Below are 20946 nucleotides of genomic sequence, written 5' to 3' on the forward strand. Positions count from 1 at the left end.
TTTAATGGCCAGAACCCTTTGGTTAAATGGGATTGACCCCAAAGCCTAGCATATAAAAGATGGAAGAGCCCACATGGTGCTGGCATCTAATAGGCTTTCCAGCTCACCACAGGACACGTGGACAGACCCTCATACTGAAGGAAGAGCCTGGGCTATGGGCTTTCTGTATCTGTTGATGATGAGGAGGCTACATACCTACAAATCCCTTGCTTATAGCCCCTTACTCAGAAATCCTGCTGACCAACTTGTTTGGATAAATACAGATTGAGAAAAATGCCTCCCTTTATGTCCAGTTATGGCAAGGGGCAGCTGTAACTGGATTTCATCCAGACAGCCTTGGAGCAGAAGTTCACCAGTTATGTGTGGGCTTCAGGGTCAGACTGTGTGGGTCTGAATCCTGGCTCTGCTATGTGACTTTGCACAGTTTACTTAACTACTCTGGGCCTTAATTGTCTCACCTGTAAAATGGGTATAACAACCGAACTAACCCCATAGCGTTGTGGTGAAGATTTGGTTATTTGAACACACTGTTAACTTTAACTGTTACGTCTTTACTAACCCAGTCCTGCTTCTGTGTTAGGCTGCCCTCCCAGGTAATGAATCAAGAGTGGCATAAGGCTAAGACAGTCAGGACAATCTGGTCTCCGAATTCCTGACTTCCCTTCAGCTAGGGGTGGTCATGTGATCCAGCTCTGGCCAATGGCATATAAACAGGTAAGACGGGTGGGTTCTGGGCCAAGATTGTGCTTCCCTAATGAATCATACAGAGGTCCTTCCCTGTCCACTTTTTCCTGCCTTTAATACACAGTCACAGTGGTTTACAGCTCTCCTTGTCTGATCCTCCTAAACCTGCTATCATTCAATCCTGAGTGGCAGATCTGGAAACCAGGGCCCACAGAGGTGAAGTCTCTCCACTTAGGCCACACAGCCAGATCTGGGATTCAAATCCAGGCTTTCTGATTTCACTAACTGTCCACTTAACCACTTTGCTAGACTACTCCTAGCAGTAGAGGGCAACAAGCTTTCTCCCCAAGACAAAAACCCCAATTCCAAACACCAGAAACCAGAGGGGACTATCATTTCCCTGTCCAGAGTCTTCCAATGGCTCATTCACTGCCCACTGGGCAGCAGCCGGGCTCCCTGACATGCCATCCTCGGCTTCCTCGAATCTGGCCTCTTTCCTGCTGCTCCCCTAAAGTCACCATGCTCCCTCTCTGCTCCCTCCATGCATTCTTCTGCTTGCAGCCCTGGCCTGAAGCTGTTCTCTTTCAAATGCCCCTATTGCCCCTTCATGCTTGCTAAACACATATTCATTCTTTGGGACCCAGGAAAGCTTTCCTGACCCGTTGGCTGGGTTCATCCATCACAGCATGTGAGGCATAGTTGCTCTTCTGGCTTGGCCAGCATCTGTTCTCTTGCTCTGCACGACTGCCCTCACCTTACACCCTTGGTTCTGGGAGGCTGCCAACTCAAAACACTGCCCCCAAGCACTGGAGAAGGCAGTGACCCTGTCCTCTGTACCACTCCCAGTGGGAGAGCCTAGTTCCTGGGCCTGGAGAGGCCCCATGGGTTCATCCAAGCCAAAGGTGGGAGGAACTTTCCTCTAGGGTCACTGAGCCGCGACCCTACGCAGCATCTAGGAGCAGTTGTGTGACCATGAGCCTCTCTCTGGTTCATGGAGAGGACCCATGTGCAGCTGTGGAGTCAGACCATGAGGAGCGCAGCTGTTGCTTGGCTCTCGGGGCCGGCTCTACCCTGACTGCTCAACAGGATCCCCCTTCCTCTTTCCATCATGCCTGATGGATTCCGTCCTCCTCTTTGGGTCTTGCGATGCCAGGGAGTGATTCTTGATTAGTCTAAGGCTTAAACTCCAAGCTCATCGTGCTTTTCTCATCCCCCCTGATGGGGAACAATGAACTTGGGCCTGTGAAATATGAGAGAGGCTGCAGGGAGATTCAGGGAAAAACATCCCTCTCTGATGAAAGGCAGACATAAAGTTCCCCTCTTCTGTTCCTGAACATGCTGAGAATGGGGGGGGGTGGAGGGCTGAGGTGACCCTGGCTCTTGGCGATGCCACTGATGGTCATAAACCCAACTCTGGATGCTCCGCCACCGCGCTTGTTGCCGTGTGAAATGACATTTCCACATTACAGATGTCTGTAGGTGAGGTTTCTAACATTTATAACAAAGGATACACTGAAGAATACAACTGGGGAAGTGTGAGAGGAGTGGGGCAGACAGCGCCTGCTGGCTATGTGTTTCAGGGATCCAGAGAGGGGGCTGCAGGTCTTGATGTGGGGGTGGCCTCCTCTGGAGGCCCCTGCCTGCCCTGCCACAGGCTGTTTTAGACACTGCTCTCTATGGCCAGGTGGCCAGAGGATGGCTGTGTGGGAACACAGCCGACAAATCAAAGAGGAGAAGGAAACCAGGCCCTAGACACCAGGGAACTTGGAGAAGGAACAGCTGAGGGAGGGTATTAACTGAATCAGGGACCATGAGGGAATGGGCCACCAGGGTGGGGCAGACGGGCTCCCCATGGTGGGTGGTCACTTACATTTTATTGGTGCCTCAAAGGACTTTGCCACTGTCACCATCACATTGGTGCCAAATACCTAAAAGGAGAAGAGAGGAGTCTGGAGGGAAGTGCGGGCACATGGGAAGGAATGGCTGTGCGTGGCTTCTCAATGAAGGGCTGCCTGCAATGGGCGGGAGACGGACAGGGAGCCAAGAAGGGTTCCAGAGCAGATGTAAAGTTGAGATGAGGCGGCCAATGACATGGCCAAACGGACACTTCCTGGGGCTCCTTGTCTGGGCAGCAATGAGGGGCAATTCCAAGGAGTCAGGAAAGGATCTCTGACGCCCTGGCTGGGCGTCCTGTGAGGTCAGGGCTCTGTCCTTCCCAAGAGAGGAAGTCCTGCAGCACCGCTCATTCAGGGGCGCCTCTCAGGGCGGGGGCGGCAGGTCCCCCAGCGCAGTCTCTGTCCTCGTGGCCGGTGTCCGGCTCAACAGTGTCCACTCATCGGCTTTACCCACCCCTGCCTCAGCTGTTCTGAGCCTCAACTCACTTGCTGGAGAGACATGGGATAAGCAATCCCCTGCTGGGCTCACTCTGAGGGAGAGAGGACGGCTGGAAGGCACAGGGCAAAGAAAGGTGAGCTCTCGGCAAGCGGGGATGGGACTCTGCTCTGTCATCTACTTTACAGCTGAGGGCACTGCCCCAGAAAGGACCTGACCTGGGGCCTTACTTGTAGTCAAGGTGGCTGCCCTCCACTGACCTCCTGCGCATCCCTGCCCGACTCACCCAGAAGATGTCGTAGATGAAGAGCCCGCCCAGCAGGATGCAGCCGGTGCTGACGTTGTTCAGGTGCAGGAGTTCTACCCCATTAAGGGAGAAGGCCAGGCCGAAGAGGTTGTTGGCAATCCAGTGCTGGGGGAAGGTGAGAGTGAGGCCACCTCACCAGTCACCACCTTGCCCCTCCAGCGCTCCACCACCCTCCGCAACTGCCTGGGCCCTGGCTACTCACCTTCCTCAGCAGGTACCAGACGCCAACGATGCTGCTCAGGCCCAGGCACACGAGGTCCTTGGTGTCAAACTCATAATTGATGATCTCTGGGCAGAGAGGCCGGGTAAGTCCACTCCCCGGGGCGGGGCTGCCCCTCCCACCTGTCAGCCCCTGGACGGAGGAGGGCATGGCTGTGGGCTCCGTCAGAGACCCACAGGCTGGGGGTGCTCACTGGAGCCCTCCCCAACCCCAGACCCTCCAATTTCCTAGAGGAGGGAATGGAGGCCCAGAGAGAACCCAGACCTGACGCGGGGTCAGTGGGAGGCGGTCCATGGTGCTGGAAGCCCATGCTCTGCACTAGCAGCTGGGCGACCTCGGGGGAGGCAGCTCCCTCTCCGAGTTTCAGTTTCCTCATCTGTAACAAGGGGATCACAGGGCTTCTCTGGTGGTACAGGGGTTAAGACTCCACCCTTCCACTGCAGGGGGCGTGATCCCTGGTTGGGGAAGTTCCACATGCCAAGAGGTGCGACCAAAAAATAAACACCAAACAAAAAAATGGGGGTCACAGCACCTCCTGATAGATGTGCCATGGGGAGCAAGTGAGGTGGTCCTTACAAAGCACTCAGCACAGAGCCTGCATATAGTGGGTGCTCAACTAAGGCTGACTGCACTGAACCCAAGGCCCTTGCAAGGTCCCAGTTCATTTGGGAATCTTTCTACTCTGCCACCAAAGGAGTCAAGAAGGTTGCTGGTAGCCCTGTGTCACCAGTAGAAGAGGCAGCAGGTGAGAGAGGGAGGCCCGGAGAAGTGGCCGGCGGGAGGCCCCGAGGCTGCTCTGTTGGGGAGCCTGTGGCAGACATCCTGATGTTAGACCCCTTCTCCATCACCTCCGAGTGTCCTAATGAGGAGGCCCAGAGAGGTGGTGGAGCCTGCCCAGGGTCACAGAGCGCAGGCTTTCCTTTCAGATTCCAGACTATAGCGGACTGCTGGTTGGCCCCAACCGTTGTTCTCCCCTCTGTGGTAACAATACCCTGATGATTTTCAACTGGAAACGAGGCTAACCATCTTTCAGCCACATTTTCCAGCTCCCCCTGCAGCTAAATGGGCCTGCGGAACAGTTGCCTCTCTAACCTTTGGGACAGCCTGCGAAGCAATGGTGTGCTACCCTGGACCCGCGGACCCGAGTGCAGCAGAGCACAAGACAGGTGAAAACCCCCACGGTCACTTCCGGGCACAGAGACCTACAGATGCACAAAGGAATCATATAAAATCACCGCTCTCCAGGACAAGGCAGAATGCGCTGGGCACATCCCCAACAAGTGTGACACTCACAAGCTCAGACTCGTACACAAGAGAGAAATACCTTACTCCTGTCCAAGCTGTTGATAATCCTGTTACAGCAGTCGAACCCACACCCTAACTCACTCACAGGACCCAGGCTTTCCCCAATTCCCTGTGGCTTTCATTTTTTTCAAAAGCCATGGAACCCCCTTTTCAAATCTTAGCTAGGGAAGTAATCACACTAAAAACAGACGTGATAAAAATAGCTTCAGGAACCAACTGTTTACCGTTTACTGAGCCAGGCGCTGTGCTGAATGCTTTCCACTCATCACTTACTCACAGTCCTAACAACATGCTTATAAGGGAGGTACTACATTACAATGCTCATTTTACAGATGAAAAAACAAAACAAAAGCAAACCAAAAATGCCCAACAGAAGCACCCAAAGCTCCGAGGGGTAACAGTGTGCACCCAGCGGCAGAGTGGGGCTGTCAGCCCAGAGCCCACCTTGCCCATCACTCGCTGTACTGGGGAGTCCCAGTATGGGACAGACAAAGGGGAGGGGAGAGGAGCGGGAAGACACCCAAGGTGTGGCCAAGGCAGGGGATGGTGGCAGCACTGACCTTCCTTGTTCTCCCCAGAGCCCTGTGTGAACAGCAGCTGGTACTGTCGGTTTGGGAAGTTGGCTGGAAAAAACTTATTCATGAAAGGGCTGAAAGAAAAGACAAAGCAGGTTGGCAAACAGAACCCCTGTGGGGGTCCCACAACCCCAGACATCTGTTTACAAGCTATCTCCCAACAACCTCACAGCTGCCCTGAGAGGTAGGTGTTATTGTGCCCATTGTAGAGATGTGAAAACAGAGGCCCTCAGAGGGCAAGTGACTGCCCAGGGTTACATGGGAAGTCAGTATCTTGAGCTGAGACCTGAACCTAGGTCTCTATGATTCCGGCTTCCATGCAGCCTCTTAAGTTATTATCCAAGAAACACAAAAGAGGCAGACTTTCACATAAAACAGTTTTTAAGAGAGCAATGGATTCCAAAATCTGGTTTATCCACAATCTGTATGAGAGTCCCCTGTCAAGAATGCATATTCTCGCTTAAGCCTGCATAGGGTAAGTCCTCACTCTTCAAGGAGACCTGCTGAGTCTAGGCAGACAGCAGAGCTGAAATAAAGGGCCGACTAGTAGCCCGATGAGATCTGATTCCTTAGAGTGAGAATGCCTGGGCCCATATTGCTGAGGAGGCTGGAAGGCCAGCAGCTGAGAGGGGCCCATTAACCGCAAATGGCCCTAGATAAACCACATCCTCCTTGCTAGCTCTCTGCCCAGCCAGAAGCAGTGGACCCAGCCTGGTCCACAGTAAAGCCATGATGCGCAAACTGTGGGCAGACTCATAAGGGAAATGAGATGCGTAGCCCTTTCTCCTGGGCTCAAGGCAAAGAGGTAGATAGTGAGGCAGCGTGAGTTTTGCTGTTGACTCTAGAAGCAAAAAGGTAAACCCTCTGTCCCAATTTCTCAGAAGTCTGTTTATGTCAAACATGATCCAGGTGTGTGCAGTGTGACAAATCAAAGCTGCAGTGTTCCTTTGCATTCTGAAGCTACTGGAGACTGCCCATTAAAATGGCTATCTAATTACTCTTTCACAGGTAGCCTCTGGTGTGTGTGCTTGGAACTCAGTGACTCTTTGCAACCCTTTGGACTGCTGCCCCAGGCTCCTCTGTCCATGGGATTTTTCAGGCAAGAATACTGGAGTGGGTTGCCACTTCCTTCCCCAGGGGATCTTCCAGACTCAGGGACTGAACTCCCCCCAAAAAACCCTTATAAGTGTCTGAAACTACTTTAATATGTTTTTTTAAATCCCACAAAAATCTAGCACACTTTAGCAGTTAGCAGACCCGAAGCAAGCCTGAGTTGACTAGGAAGTATACTGTATTCTTCTTGAGGGGATTTGTTTTGACCACTTCCTTTAATTATCAGTTTCCCAGAACACTTAAGAGATGCTGGCAAGCAGCAATTCCTTCTAGATGATTCCTTAACTATTATATAAACTGTGCCAACACAGATAAAGCGGAAACAATATAAGCTGAATTATTGTCACCTCTTATTTGAGTAATAACCACGGTGTCAGCTTCGTAATACAAATAAAAGGAATTAAACATGGGAAGAAAAAAGAATGCATATTCCTGGATTCCCTTCCAGATCTATTAAGTCAGATGACCTGATGGTCACCCCACTCCATGATTTGCCAGGCCTGGGATTTTTACAAACTCGGCTGGACTTGATGAGTGAGATGAATCACAGTCCCTTGGGTGAGAGCGGGCTCACATTCACTCCTTCCACAGGGCCTGTCTGTGGCTCAGGATGGGCTTGGCCTCGTTTCTGGAAGCATTCTGATTACTCAGCATGGTCTACTTCCTGGCCTGGCAGGGAGAAGAGACTTTCTTTTCTTGATCACCTTTGGAGCAGGAACAGAAAACCAGGGCTTTTGCCTCAGTCTGGGTCTGGATACTAAGCAGTATCGTGGAATAGACACAAATCGGGGTGGCCTAGGCCTGATGCCTGCTCTGACACGTGAGGCCCTGGGCTCACTTTAGTGGGTCAGTCTCTCTGCTGAATGTAAGGATAATACCACCTGATTCAAAGAGTTGCTGTGAAAGTAGGGGAGAAGGAGAGGGAGAAGTTTAGCCCAGCGCTAGATCCTCAAGAGGGGTCATAAAAACTCAATGTCTTTCATCGCAGGTGGTTGAACTTGAAAGCATTCAGCAACACTGATGACTGATGAGGCAGGCAAATCCACAATGGTGCTGCCAGCTATAGGAAAATGGACCCAGGGCAAGGGGTACCCAGGGCACTGAGGTAAAGGCAGGGAAAAGGGAGCTCTCTAAGACCCTAGAGTTTAGAGGAAGAAAATGTGGATTAAGAACTATCTCTGGGCCTTAGTGTCCACTCGACACACAGCCAATCCCTCCCCGTCTACAGAGCTGTGGCATGAATGACGACAAGGCTTTGTTATTATATATACACGACTGATACAAGATGCAATTAGCAGTAGGTTTCCACAAACAGGCTCTGAGCAGGTGGGAGGGATGAGGCTGGAAGCCACTTTCAGCTCAGTTCGCTGAATCACGTTTCAGGAGCATGAAGCCAGAAGGTATGTGCAGAGGCAGAGAGAAGGCCTGAGGCGCTAAGCCCTTCACTCCAGCCTGGCGTGCACCTCAGGAGCCTGGCAAGCAGAAGGCAAGGCGTTGAGAGCATGGACTCTGGAGCCAAGTTTCCCGGATTCAAATCCTGGCCCTGCCACTGAGCTGTGTGACCTTGGCAAAGTTACTTAACTGTTCCCTGCAACTGTCTCCTCATTTGGAACACTGTAACATACCTTTCTTATTGGTTCATTAAGAGGATTACATGAATGCCTGGCACCCTGTAAGCTTAACTGCTGCTTCAACTCCAAGTATGAAGTCTCTAGACAGATGACTTTGTTATCCCAAGAAAAGGGGAAGATGGATAACACGGGGCAAGAGACAAGCAACCTGGCTGGTGTGAGCCTGCCTTAAAGGCAGGGGTCCTGAGAGGCAGCTGGTAAATGCTTGCTGAACACCTCTGAACGCAGGTTTTTGTACAGGCAGAGACTCACTCCTTCCAGCCCTCGATGGCTCATGTCAAGCCTAAAGGTCACTGCTTTCTGCTGGGAAACCACATCCTGCTGCCCTTCTCCCCTCGGGGTAAAGGCAAAGGGTAAACTGGTGTGTGGCCTCTCCTTCCTGGGGTTGCAGATCATGGTGTTAGGGACCTTTTCCTCTAAAGGTCAGCTGGGTGGGATATGAGCTCAGAGGTGGTAAAAATAAGCTGCACGGTTCCCTTGGAAGAAAGGACAGTGGCCATGCTTGAGTCTTGGTGGCTGTAAAGGGTGAAGGCAGGCTGTGGGCCCTCGCTTTGCTATAACACCCCAGGCTGTGGTTTCTTCCCTGGGAGGCTCACGGCAGCTGGGGAAGTGGAAGGAATCCCACAAACGCCGCTGCCTGGACTCCCTGGCTTGGAGCTCAGCCCCCATAACCTCTCAGCAGACAGAACCCTCCTCTGCCGGTCCTCAGGAAACCACAGGCCCTTTGGAGAGAGCATGCTCAGGCCCCATCTTTAAGCTCTCTCTTCTCCTTCATTTTTGCCAAAACTATAAAAAATAGCCGGCTGCACAGTTAGACCTGTGCTCAAAACCACTCTGCTCCTGAAAGCTGTGATGCTCTCTGAGCCTCAGTTTTCCTGTCTTGAACCTGCAGTCCTTGTTTGGATCCTGAGGAAGGTCTGACTATGTTTGGGGATATATACAAACAACTAACGAAGGTTTTAACAACACTGTAGACTTCTCGGAGAAAACACTTAAGAAAACTCCATTCGATCAAAGGAAGGTAAATTTAATTCTTAGATCAACTATGTAAATAGCATGATTAAATTATGCCTCCCCCTTTTCTGCTAAATTTTTTGTCTGATTCAGTTCTTTTCCTTGTACATTTTATAGTAAGGCTTTCTTTCAACCCATTCATCCCAGTTTTTCAGTCTGTACCGATTTCTTTTTCAGAGAATAGCTTGGACCCTGAATGGTAAGTACCCCTTATGCCCATGCCCAGTCATCATTTTCACAAGGTCTCATCTTCCCAAGTCACACTGTGTGCTCTAAACCGTCTCAAGAAAATGATAGTCACTGACAGATTTTACCATGTGCAGTTTTAGTGGCTTCGGTTCGATTTTCTGCTGATAATTTCTATCAATAAAAATTATGAATTGGTTAAAAGATAGACAACTCTTTCTTGGTTAATCCATGAGAAATTTTGGACAATGTCTCTCAGTTACTGTTCTAAAAGGAAAAAAGAAAGATCTGGGGTGTCAAAATGACACAGATTCAAAATACCCTGCTGGGCAGGTGGTTGGTGATCTCTCTTGCAGGACTGTTGAGATAAAGTGAAATAATCAACTCCTCAGCACCTGGTCAAACAAAATATATTTGGTTCTTTCATGCTAAGGCAGTGGTTGGACTATAGTAAGGACTCTTACAGATGCTGAGGCAGGTGGGATGCGCTAGAACTGGGGGGCTCCTAACCAGCATGGGACTCCCTGGTAGGTCAGCTGGTAAAGAATCTGCCTGCAAGGCAGCAGACCCTGGTCCGATTCCCGGGTTGGGAAGATCTCCTGGAGAAGGGATAGGCTACCCACTCCAGTATTCTTGGGCTTCCCTGGTGCTCAGATGGTAAAGAATCCACCTGCAATGTGGGATTAAACCTGGGTTCGATCCCTGGGTTAGGAAGATCCCCTGGAGGAGGGCACAGCAACCCACTCCAGTATTCTGTCCTGGAGAATCCCCATGGATTCTCAGAGGAGCCTGGTGGGCTACAGTGCAGGGGTTGCAGAGTTGGACACAACTGAGTTACTGGCACAACCAGCATGGGAAATGACCTCCCTCACCTCATCCACCAGGAGAAGAGAGGTCTGTTCATTGAGGAAGGGTGACCAGGTCTGCCACTATCTTGCTGGGCTCGTCAGTCAGGATCTCCAGAAGGACTGGGGGATGGGGGATGGCCCTGGAACACGGCCTTGTGGGTGAAGGTGGGTGAAGTTGAAGTCAACACTGACCTCGGTCCCATGTGGCTGCGTGAACTCGAGCCAGTTGTGCTCACTCTCGGTGGGCTCTGGACATACCCCCTTGCTCTGGGCATGTCACAGACATGCTCACTTGAACTTTCCCACACCCCTCCAAGGAGGTACTCCCCGTATCTCCATTTTACAGATGAAGAAACTGATGCTCAGAGAGCCTGAGTAACTTGAGCTTTGGTTCCAGGTCTGACTGCCTCTTGGGCCCACATTCTTGACTCCCAGGTCCTGCCTCGAGGAACCAGGCCAAACTCCCCCCACTCCCAGGGCTTCCCTAAGGATCCTGCTCTTCCTCTCTGACTGCTCTGGGAAGGTCCTGACTGCACCTACAATGTGCACAGACCTTCTGGCTCCTGGCCCGGCCTCTCCCTCCTATACTCTCTTCCAGGTTTCCTACCCTTCGGAGCTGAGTTCAAGTTGCGTTCCTGCCTTCCGGGAACTTTTACTGGTCTGCTGACCACCTCCGTGGTTGTCAGCCTGAGGCTGTACCTCTTCAAGAGGCCAGATGGAAGCAGGTTGGGGTTCCTGTGCAGTCACAGCCAGGGGATGGGCTGGGGACACCACTCCCATTTGGTAAGCAGCCCCACCTGAGGACTCCTGGTTTAGTTCCTTCATCCCCACTGAACTGACACAGCACGTGACGATCTGAATAGGGTGGCAGTGAAAATAGGATGGGCTCTGCGGCCACAGAAACTTAGATTTGAATCTTTGCTCTGCTGCTTATCAGCTGTGTCATCCTAGCAAATTTCTTAACCTCTCTGAGCTTCAGTTTCTGAATGTGTCATAGGTTTAAAAGCAAGAGATTACAATGATAACAACAATGGCTAAGACTACTGAACACACCGAGTGTCAGATACTGTCCTAAAAGTTTCTACATGACCAATGAGAAAGGTATGATCATTTTCCTTCACATTCAGGTGAGGAACTTGAGGACAGAGAGATTAAGTAACCTGCCCAAAGTCACAGGGCTATTAAGTGGCAGAGTCTGGATTCCAAGTCAGGTAGTCAAATTCCAGAGCCTGTGCTCCTAACTTCTCTCAGTACTGCCTTGCTCTCTTATGAGCTGAGACCACAAGAAGCCAGCTTATGTGCAGCAGCCATGACACCCAGCAGGTGGCACCGGCATCACTCATCTCAGTACTGTGACAACTACCACGACATTACTGTTCACAGATAATTTCCCCAACAACCGTGGTGGCAAACACCCACCAGACAGTCTTATCCTTCCCTGGAAAGAAACCGTGGCCCAGAGAGGCTCCGGTTCTCGTGCAGGGTCACCCACGGTATAACACAGGGGAAAAGTTCCCTTGGGTTTTTACAGCCAGGATTCAAACCTGGCTCTGAATGACGCCAAAGGTCATGTTCTCATCCGAGACCCTGTACTGGCTCCTGAGAAAGCTGCTTCAAAGGTCGCAGAGATGCCTTCTGACCTGATGGTGTGGGACAGGGCCAGGATTCCCAGCACGAAGAAATACATGGACAGCAAGAGGTTGATGTACTCCTGGGAGAAGATCTGAGGCAGAGATACAAAGAGAAACCGGACGTCAGGGTTGCTGGAGGCGATGAGGAAACCAGACTCCCCGCTTTTCTTCTGGAGATGGTCTCCCCACTCTGGAGTTGGGGAATGGTGTCAAGAAGAATCTCAGATGGTACTGGGAAGGGGGGGGGGCTTCCAGTTTCTATGGCAACGGGAAAAAGAGAAGGACCCTCAAGCCCTCAGATATGCCTCCCCAAGTGGTCACCAAGAGTCAGACACGACTGAGCAACTGAACTGAACTGACTGAAGGAGTCTGTAGGTTTGCCCTTGGTGGCTCCACTTGGAGACAGGCAATGGGGGGTGGTGTGTGTGTGTGGCGGTCACAGGGGAGGGGAGCCTGATGTTCAAAGTCCCAAGAGAGCTGTCTGAACCCCAGAACAAACTCTTCCAAGCTTCTTCCTCTCTGCTCAAAGCTGAGGGAGCCTGTGGGTGGCCACCCAGTTATGAGTCACCTGCACCCTGTTCACTCTCCATCCACTCCTGGGCCACCTCTCCCACAATGATGCCTGAAGCTCTGACGGCAGGCCCTGACAGCTGCTTCGGGGTCTTATTTTGGGTGAACCTGAGGAACGTTCTCTCTCACAGGGCTCCAGGGCCAGTGGTCACGTTAACTCTGGACTTTGGAAAGGCTGCGCTACATGGCTCCATGGTCACAGTATCATATCGTCTTCCATTATCGTGAGGCCCTCTTACTCGGGGGGAAATAATGTGCGGTGGGGTGGGACATGGGGCCACTGATGACTCTCAAACAGGGCTGTTCTTGGATCTGTTTAAATGTCTGCTCACCTTGCTCCCCTGCCTAACACCTCTCAGCAGCTCCCTTGCTCAAGTCCACATCTTCTCCCTGGCTTCTTGTGTCCTCGTGGTGACCACTGCAGGCCTCCTTGGCTGCAGCTCGTGCCACACTGGCCTTGGTGTGGTACGTTCCCACCCGTGGGCGGCCCACGCACATGCCCCTGTCTGGGAAGCTCTCTTCTCCTCACTTGGGCTTCTGAGCAGCTTTCCTTGACATGACCTTCATTAATTTAGCTCATATTTACCGTCTGCTATGTGCTGTAAGCCGTGCTCAGCACTGGAATAGGCAGAAAAGCCCCTGCTCTCATGGAGTTCAGGTGCCAGAGAGGAAGAATCTCAAGAGACGAACGTGCAACACACCATCAGGTGGAGATGGGTGCTAAGAAAAGCACAGCAGTGTGAGCAGATGGGGTGGGACTGTCACTCAGGTGGCCCAGGAAAGCCTCCACTTCACTTCGGAGTAGACCTGAAGGAAGTGTGGGAGCAGCTGTGAGGATGTCTGGGGGAGAGCCCTGGAGGTGGAGGGAAGGGTCCTGAGGGGGCCTTCTGTTCCCGTGTGCAGGGAACAGTGAGGGTCTGCAGGCCTGGAGCTGAGGGAGGAAGGAGAGCGTCAGGAGACGAGGCTGGGACGGCAGGAGGGAGATGAAACCTGCAGAGCTTTAGTTTCGTCTGGATAAGACACACTGGTGTTACAGGGCTGAGGACAAGGCTGTGATCTGGTCTGATGGCCTGAGAGGATCCCTCTGCAGCTGTGTGGAAGGCACACCCCACAGGGCAGAAGTCCAAGGTGACAGCCCAGCGAGGAGGGCACTGCGTGTGGGAGGATGGAGGACATGACGGGGAGTGGGGGCAGACTCCAGATCGCTGAGCTAGAGAAGCAGGTTGTGCCCAGGGCTGCGGGCTGCGGGGGCGTGTCTAGGGTTCTCGGCTGAGCAGCAAGGCAGGTAAGGGGCTGCTGTCTGAGGTGGGGGCTTGGGCAGGGGCAGGGCCTTCCGTGCTGTTCTGGTGCTACAGGCCTTGACTCCACAAGGCTTCCTAGGACTCACTGCATGTTTATCTACTGATTGCTAGACTGGTGTCTGTCTCTACCACTTAACAAGTGCCGAGAGGGCAGGGGTGGGCCAGCTGTTTTCCCCACTGCAGTGCCCAGCACCCAGCACAGCACCTGGCATGTCAGTTCTCAACAGAGACTTGTAGACTGATTGAACATCAGTGACCACAGGGTGAACGCTCCTACCCGCACAGGTGTGTGGACCGAGTTAACTTGCAAGGATGTGTTATCTCCTCACACAGTGCTCTTTCAACACGGGCCTGGGGAAAAAATTTCCCTCTGGCCATGTCTTTGAGCTTCTGGTCAGTTTGACTGTGTGGACTATGAATTATGCGCCAATTTTGAACTGGTGCTTCAGCTGCTAGAAAGTCAGGGCTATACCCATGTCAGGGGCACTTCTGGCAGGAGTACAAGTCTACAGAGTCTAGAGCACAGGGTCTGGGTAGGGTCCTCACCCAAAGATTCCTTGCTTTCTACTATTTTATTCTTTTTTCTTCTTTACCCCAATTTCTTCCTTTATTTTCATTATGCTATTGGATTTAATTTTTATAAGCTCCCTCAATGCAATCAGGTTTAAATGAGGTGCGATAAGGTAAATTTTATGATCTTGAGAAATCCAACAAACTCCGGTGCCCTAACCAGGAGAGGAGGAAAGGGGCCGAGTGAGAAAATGAGAGCCACTGTTATACAAACCACATCCAGTGGTCAGTCTGGAGTTTGGGAAGAAACTGGTGCCTGTGTTATCCAGGCAGCTGCCTTTCAGAAATCACAACATGACACTCTGGTGACTTGGCGGGGACGGATACTGTGTCCTCTGGCACAAGGCAGACTGGGGCTTACCTGCCAGGAGAGGAGGACAAGCTGAGCAACAGGTGTCCGGAGCCTTAAATAAAAATGTTCGCACCCTCTGCTGCCAGAAATTCCTTTCTGGGGAATCTAGCCTAAGGAGAGAACCCTAAATACTGAAAATATTAGACGGTCCTGAAGCAAAGGCCTGGGTGTGTACTCCTAGCACTTAGTACAGTAGAGACTTAAGAAATATCTGTCAAAAGCCAAGTTGGATGCACCGCGTTCATGTACACGGAGCCATGGAGAGATGGCAAGAGTACAAGGGAGAGGGAAAGGAACACAGTGCTACATATGGAGACGAGACTCTCACCAAAGACACACAGACACACTCAGACCATATGCCTTTGAAAAAGACGCACATCCAAGAACACAAACGCATGAGGGCAGGTGCGTCTGGTGAAGGGAAATGAAGGTGGAAAAAGGAGATGAGTGTCAGGGAAATGAAGGTGGAAAAAGGAGATGAGTGTCAGGGAAATGAAGGTGGAAAAAGGAGATGGGTGTCAGGGGTGAAGAAAACAAGGAGGGCAGCCCGGCGTGGCTGATGGCAGTGTGCTGTGAACCAAAGCAAGTGAGAAATCCACCTCTTCCAGAGGTCCAGGAAAAAAGGAAAAGAAAAAACAGTGAACACCTAATGTTATCTGATGCGTTCTTACTGACAAGACTAAAAATCAGAACTACGTTTTCTGTGTGATGTGAGGGGGATGCTGTCAGTCAGCCGTGCTGTATCTGCTTGGGAGGGATAGTCTGAAATCATTAAAAGGGGTGGTTCTGATCCAATAACGAGGGAGCGATGGAGCTGGAAACAGGCGTTGTTTTGACTCACCCACAGACTGGTAAAAGTAAAGGATTTTGATGCTGCTCGGTGTAGGTGGGAATACAAGGAAGCCAAGCACACTTGTAACTGTTGGAGGGCACGTAAACTGGTAAAATCAGAAGGATGTGGCACAATCTGTTCTGATTACCACATGGAGATGCTGTCTGAGCTGGCAGCCCTACTGCAGATACACCTGACAACACGTGACTGTGCTGAGAGGCACCCTCAATGATGCCCACGGCTACAGCGCTGGGACTTCCCACTGCTGGATGCCCCCTCAGGGTGCATCCGTGAAACAGAACCACAAGCAGCTGTTACAGAGAACGAGGCAGAGCTGATGGTGCTCATACAAAAATATCTCCCTGGTAAGAACTGTATGTGTGATATATATATAGTTGTTTGAAAATTTTTACATAAATGAAGATCTATGCATAATGGAATAACTCGTAAAAAACTATGCTGGGGAGAGTATTATGGTTTATTTGCATCTCCTCTTGGATTGAAAAAAAAATTTTTTTAAACTACATACATGTATTTTTAAAATGTAAATGAAAAGTGATCTTTAAGGAAGGACTTTCCTCGTGGTCCAGTGGTTAGGACTTTGTACTTCCACTGCAGGGAGCACAGGTTCAATCCCTGGTCAGGGAACTAAGACCATGCACAGGCCACGAAGGGCGGCAAAGAAAAAAAAAGTTACCCTTGAAAATTTTCAATGACCAGGAAAAAAGTGCTTGTACTGTGTTTTTTTAAAGTTATAAAATGACTATAATTATGTTAAAAATATGCTTATGAAAAGTCTGAAAGGAGATATGCCAAGGTGTTAATGGTGATGACCTGTGTATTTTTCTCCTCTCTCAGTTTTCTGCATAAATTACTTTTGTCATCAGAAAACAGTATATGTTATACTGAGATAAAAAGTTTGTGAGTTTGCAGTACATGAGAAAATGCTTATGATGTTATCAATGTGAAGTGAGGGAAGCAGCTACAGGACTGAACACGCCACGTGGTCACAGCTACGGAGGAACCATGCAAGGGAGCAGCAGAGGAAGGACACACCTCCAAAGGGACTCTGTGACTGTCTCTGGCAGGGGGGTTTTGGATGGCTGCTGTTTTCCCCTTTTTACTTTTCTGTGTTTTCCAGGTTTTCAACACTGAGCCTGTGTAACTTTTATTGGGAAAATAAACCTCGATAAATTAAAAAAAAAAAAAGAAAAGCAATTAGTACGGTAGAGGTATGTCCGAGACACAGCTATACCCCACCCCAACATGGAGAATACAAAAACAGAAACCAAAACAGAACAGAACAGAAAGCTCCACGGAGAAGGGAAATAAAGTCTGGTGGGAAGGAGCCCCCCGGTATCACAGCAGGGAAGTGGGTCGGGGGTGAATTGTTATTACTTTTCCTGTTCTTTATTTTCTGTAAATGAACATGCATGTCTCCTGTGATGGGAAAAACAGAACAAAATAAAATAAAGTTATTTAAACCAAACAACACAGCAGGTGACAAAGGACTTACTTTGAAAAAGAGGTAGAGTCCCAAGAGCGTGCAGCTGGCGATGATGGGGAACCGGGCGGCGTCCCGACTGGTGATGGTCTCGGGCATATCCGAGGCGTTCTAGATGAAAGAAAGGCCATGCTGAGAGAGGCAAGTGGTTCTGGCCTCCAAGGGAACTTGGTGCCATGACAGCTCATTCATCTCCCCGCTTTCTGCCTGGTCACTGAGGTGCCTCAGGGGTCTCCATGTTTTCCTGACTCAAGGCTTTGCTAGTGCTGTTCCCTCTGCCAGGGCTACTGTCTATCCACCCTGGGGCATGATGCTCTGATCCCACCGACTTGCTACTGAAGAGACGGGGACCCCGACAGGGACAGTCCTGGGAGGACCCAGTCCATGTGTGGCAGAAGCAGTGGGTGCCTAACAAGTGCAAGAGAAAACACCGGACACTGGCAACAGGACAGCAGTCCTAGGCCTCATGAGGACTACTTCCAGTTTTCTTACAGATTAGCTGCGGTGTAAAGACGGTCAGTCTTTCATCCAGTAGGTAGTGTATACTCTAAGTGGAAACAGACCAACAAACAAAACAAAACTAACAATGGCTAAACTGAGCATTGGGAAGACAACAACTGCAAGGAGAAGCAAATCTTGACAAAACTCAAACTCAAGAAGTGTGACTGGGAAAATGAATCTGGTCAGAGTACAAGCCACAGTTAAACTCACAATGGCAGATACAATAGTTAGTAGGAATGGGATCTGGGTATAGAGCTGATGGAGGATAAATACTTACATGAAACAACTGAATGCAAGCAAAATCACTTTAGTACGATTAAAATGGAAAAGAAAAACAGGAAATGGAATTAACAGTAGAACACAGAAAGTTAAATCAGCTCCATGGAATTCATGACAAAAAGATTTTCTAATGAAAATCTATACTGGTGTAATTCTGGTTGTTGTTTAGTCGTTAAGGCGTGTTTGACTCTTTGCAGCCCCATGAACTGTAGCCCACCAGGCTCCTCTGACATGGGCTTTTTCCAGGCAAGAATACTGGAGTGGGTTGCCATTTCCTTCTCCAATAATTCTGGCTTAAAATTTATATTAAAACACATTTAAAATATAAATCTAAAAGTCAAAAGCTTTCAGGACCACGAGGCTCTCCATCCACTTCTGTGCTCACAGTCCACAAGGACCCAGCGACTGTCACTGCACGACGATGCGCCTAGAGCGGCTGCGCTAACAACGGCTTGCCGGGTGACTCAGGCAGAGTGTGTGCTCTCGGAGCCTCAGTTCACTCATCTGTCAAACAGAATGACAATATTTATAGCTTTCCCTGGTGGTTCAGACGGTAAAGCGTCTGCCTGCAAAGCGGGAGACCCGGGTTTGATCCCTGGGTTGGGAAGATCCCCTGGAAAAGGAAATGGCAACTCACTCCAGTACTCTTGCCTAGAAAATTCCATGGATGGAGGAGCCTGGGGGCTATAGTCCATGGGGTCACAAAGAGTCAGACGTGATTGAGCGACTTCACTTAAAAGGGCCAACAGGCTTAAATCAAATGAGATGTCAAAGAGCCTGGCAAACTGTAAAGTACTGTGGCTGAATAAGGAGCTGTGATTATCAGGGAGGGGCCAGTGGGGAGACCCTAAGCCAAACCCCAATATAGGCATGGCTGACGCAGCCCAGATAGGGCTGAGGGAGAGCCTCCCCTCTGGAAGGACCAGGTAGCTGTGTGAGTCCCTCTCTGGCAGCTCCACTAGGAGCAGATGAGCAGTAATGACGCGGAGAGGCAGGCCCTCTTCCTTCCTGCCTCCGAGCCCTTGGTTTCTGCATTTGGCAGCACTGTGCAGTAGGGTGTGGGCAAATTCACGGCCCTCTCAGTGGACCTCCACAGAGTCACTGTATTTCCTGTGTAGCAGCAGGGTGGGCACAAAACTAAATGAGCTCCTGACCTTAAAGTGTTCACAGGCAGGTAGGCCAAGACCCTGACATGTAAACAGTATCCCCGCACAGCGTGACCTGTGGGAGCACTGCCACGATACGTGGCACGCGTACCCAGTGGTGGAGGGAGGTGACATCAGCGGGTCCAGCCTCACAGCCAGCTCTGTTTCTTCCCAGCGGTGGGACCTCAGGCAAGTTATTTTCTTTCTCAGAGCCTCAATTTCCTCAGCTGTAAAATGGGTTGCCATGATTCAATGATTTTTGCATTGGAAGTACTTAGTGTTGTGCCTTGAGCTTCCCACAAGTTGTACAAACTGTATCATTGTTATGTACAAGGTGCAGATAAATGCTGAGTTGAGGAGTCTGCTTTGTGTACAAGGAAGGGAAGCGTTTACAGGCAGAGGGACCTGCAGATGCAGGGCACGTGGTGTGAAAGGCCCCACAGACTCTGGCATCACCCGCAAACCAGCGTCACTGCTCATTTCCACACAATCACTTCAATTCAGCCCCGGATCCTGGGTGGGAAGAGGCTCAATATTATCTGGTGGCAAACCAGGTTGGACAGATGTTCCACTGCACAGTCAGATCTGGTCTTCTGTGTGTGACGGTTAGAAACACCCCACGTGCAATGTTGAGTCAGCACAGAAGACTTGAAATCTGACTGACCAGGACAGTAACACGGACAACTTACTGAGGGCTTTCTAGGTGCCAAGCATTCTAGGTGCTTTACATGATTTCATCCTCACAATAACCCCAGAGAGCAGGTACTTTTAATACCTCCATTTTACATATAAGGAAACCGAGGCTCAGAGAAGTGATATAACTCGCTTTAAAGTCACACAGCTGGCCATGTGGCAGAGCCAGGAGGCATGCTGAGGCAGTCTGGTTCCAGAGCCCAAACTCTTGGCTATCACCCCCTAGAAATCCTCTGCCTTTCCTATCTGGAAATTTCTGCTGGAAAGTTATGTCAAGATGCTCAGGGGGCCTGTGACCTTTCTGAGGAACAGAATCCTGACAGCAACAGAATCTCTGTAGTTAAAAAGATACTAGAAGTTGGCCAGATTCTCCACTGATTCAATTTAGATTTTTAAACTAGACGTTCGTATGCAAATGCAATGGCTCCTGGGGTGGGTTTGAGTGGCTGGGAGCTGACACAAAGAGCAGAAATAAATTAAGTTTCCAGTGACAGTCTGGATGCTTAGTTATCAGGGCGGAAGCAAAAGCAGCAAGGGAAGAAGGATGCCAACTTCATTCAAGTCGTTGGCTCTGCTGGAGCTCTGGGGTTCTGCTTCCAGGCCGTGCCCTACAAAGGATCTGGGATTCACGGGCCGTTCCGTCAGCCCAGGTCTCCTCTCCTCACTGTGTGTGCCCTCACTCACCCAGGCTTCTCCCAACTACCCCCACCCCAGTCCTTCACCCTCCACTGCAGTCTCCATGAGCACCACCTCACCAGCCCCCTTCCCGCCTGCCCCCTCCTCTGTCAGGAGCTCTTTCTGAAGGACCTGATCGCATCGCGCAACAGCTCAGAAACCTCTGGAGAATGGACTACCAAGCAGCCATTAAATGAGAATCAAGGTCGCTGCGGGTGGGAGTATCAACTGGTACAACCTCTGCACTAGATAATTTGATGAAATCCATCTAAATTAAACATGCACAGAGCCTCTGACCCAGCAAATCGATTTCAAGGAATTTATCCTACAAATACACAGAGAAGCGTGAAGTAACAAATGCATAATGAGATTAATTTCAGCATGGCTTACGATAGCAGAAGACTGACACAAACTGACTGACCAGCGGAGGACTCCAAATCAGGGATCCTCACACTCGAGCACACGTCAGAATTGGCAGTAGGGCCTGTGAACAGATACGTGTTTCTAACAAGTTTCCAGGTGATGCCGAGGCTGCTGGAACAGGGATTACACTTTGGGAATCCTGGCTGTGGGGTACAGGGGGACACCATACAGCTATTAAAGAACAGAACTTCTCCATGTGTACTGGTGTGTTAGATCTGAGGCATATTAAGTGGTGGAAACAGCAACGTGCAAAAAA

General features: G+C 50.4%; 1 protein-coding gene across 5 annotated transcripts in view; it reads right to left on the reverse strand.

Annotated features, from left to right (window-relative positions):
• Nucleotides 1-20946, reverse strand: part of HM13 (histocompatibility minor 13) — a 38294-nt gene that overhangs the window by 13246 nt on the left and 4102 nt on the right. For 3 of the 5 annotated variants that reach the window (XM_088843884.1, XM_055434972.2, XM_088843882.1), the window contains exons 2-7: nucleotides 16987-17085; nucleotides 11855-11937; nucleotides 5408-5496; nucleotides 3525-3610; nucleotides 3302-3427; nucleotides 2555-2612 (exon numbers count right to left, since the gene is read on the reverse strand). In XM_088843884.1, coding sequence (XP_088700010.1) covers nucleotides 2555-2612; nucleotides 3302-3427; nucleotides 3525-3610; nucleotides 5408-5496; nucleotides 11855-11937; nucleotides 16987-17085 — 541 coding nt within the window. Of the gene's footprint in view, nucleotides 1-2554; nucleotides 2613-3301; nucleotides 3428-3524; nucleotides 3665-5407; nucleotides 5497-11854; nucleotides 11938-16986; nucleotides 17086-20946 lie in introns of all 5 variants that reach the window. The other 2 variants (XM_088843883.1, XM_055434961.2) reach the window with 1 other exon arrangement.

This window comes from Moschus berezovskii, chromosome 15 (genome assembly GCF_049115385.1).
Source record: "Moschus berezovskii isolate FMDL1 chromosome 15, NW_MosBer_1.0, whole genome shotgun sequence".
NCBI classification, from domain to species: Eukaryota; Metazoa; Chordata; class Mammalia; order Artiodactyla; family Moschidae; genus Moschus; species Moschus berezovskii.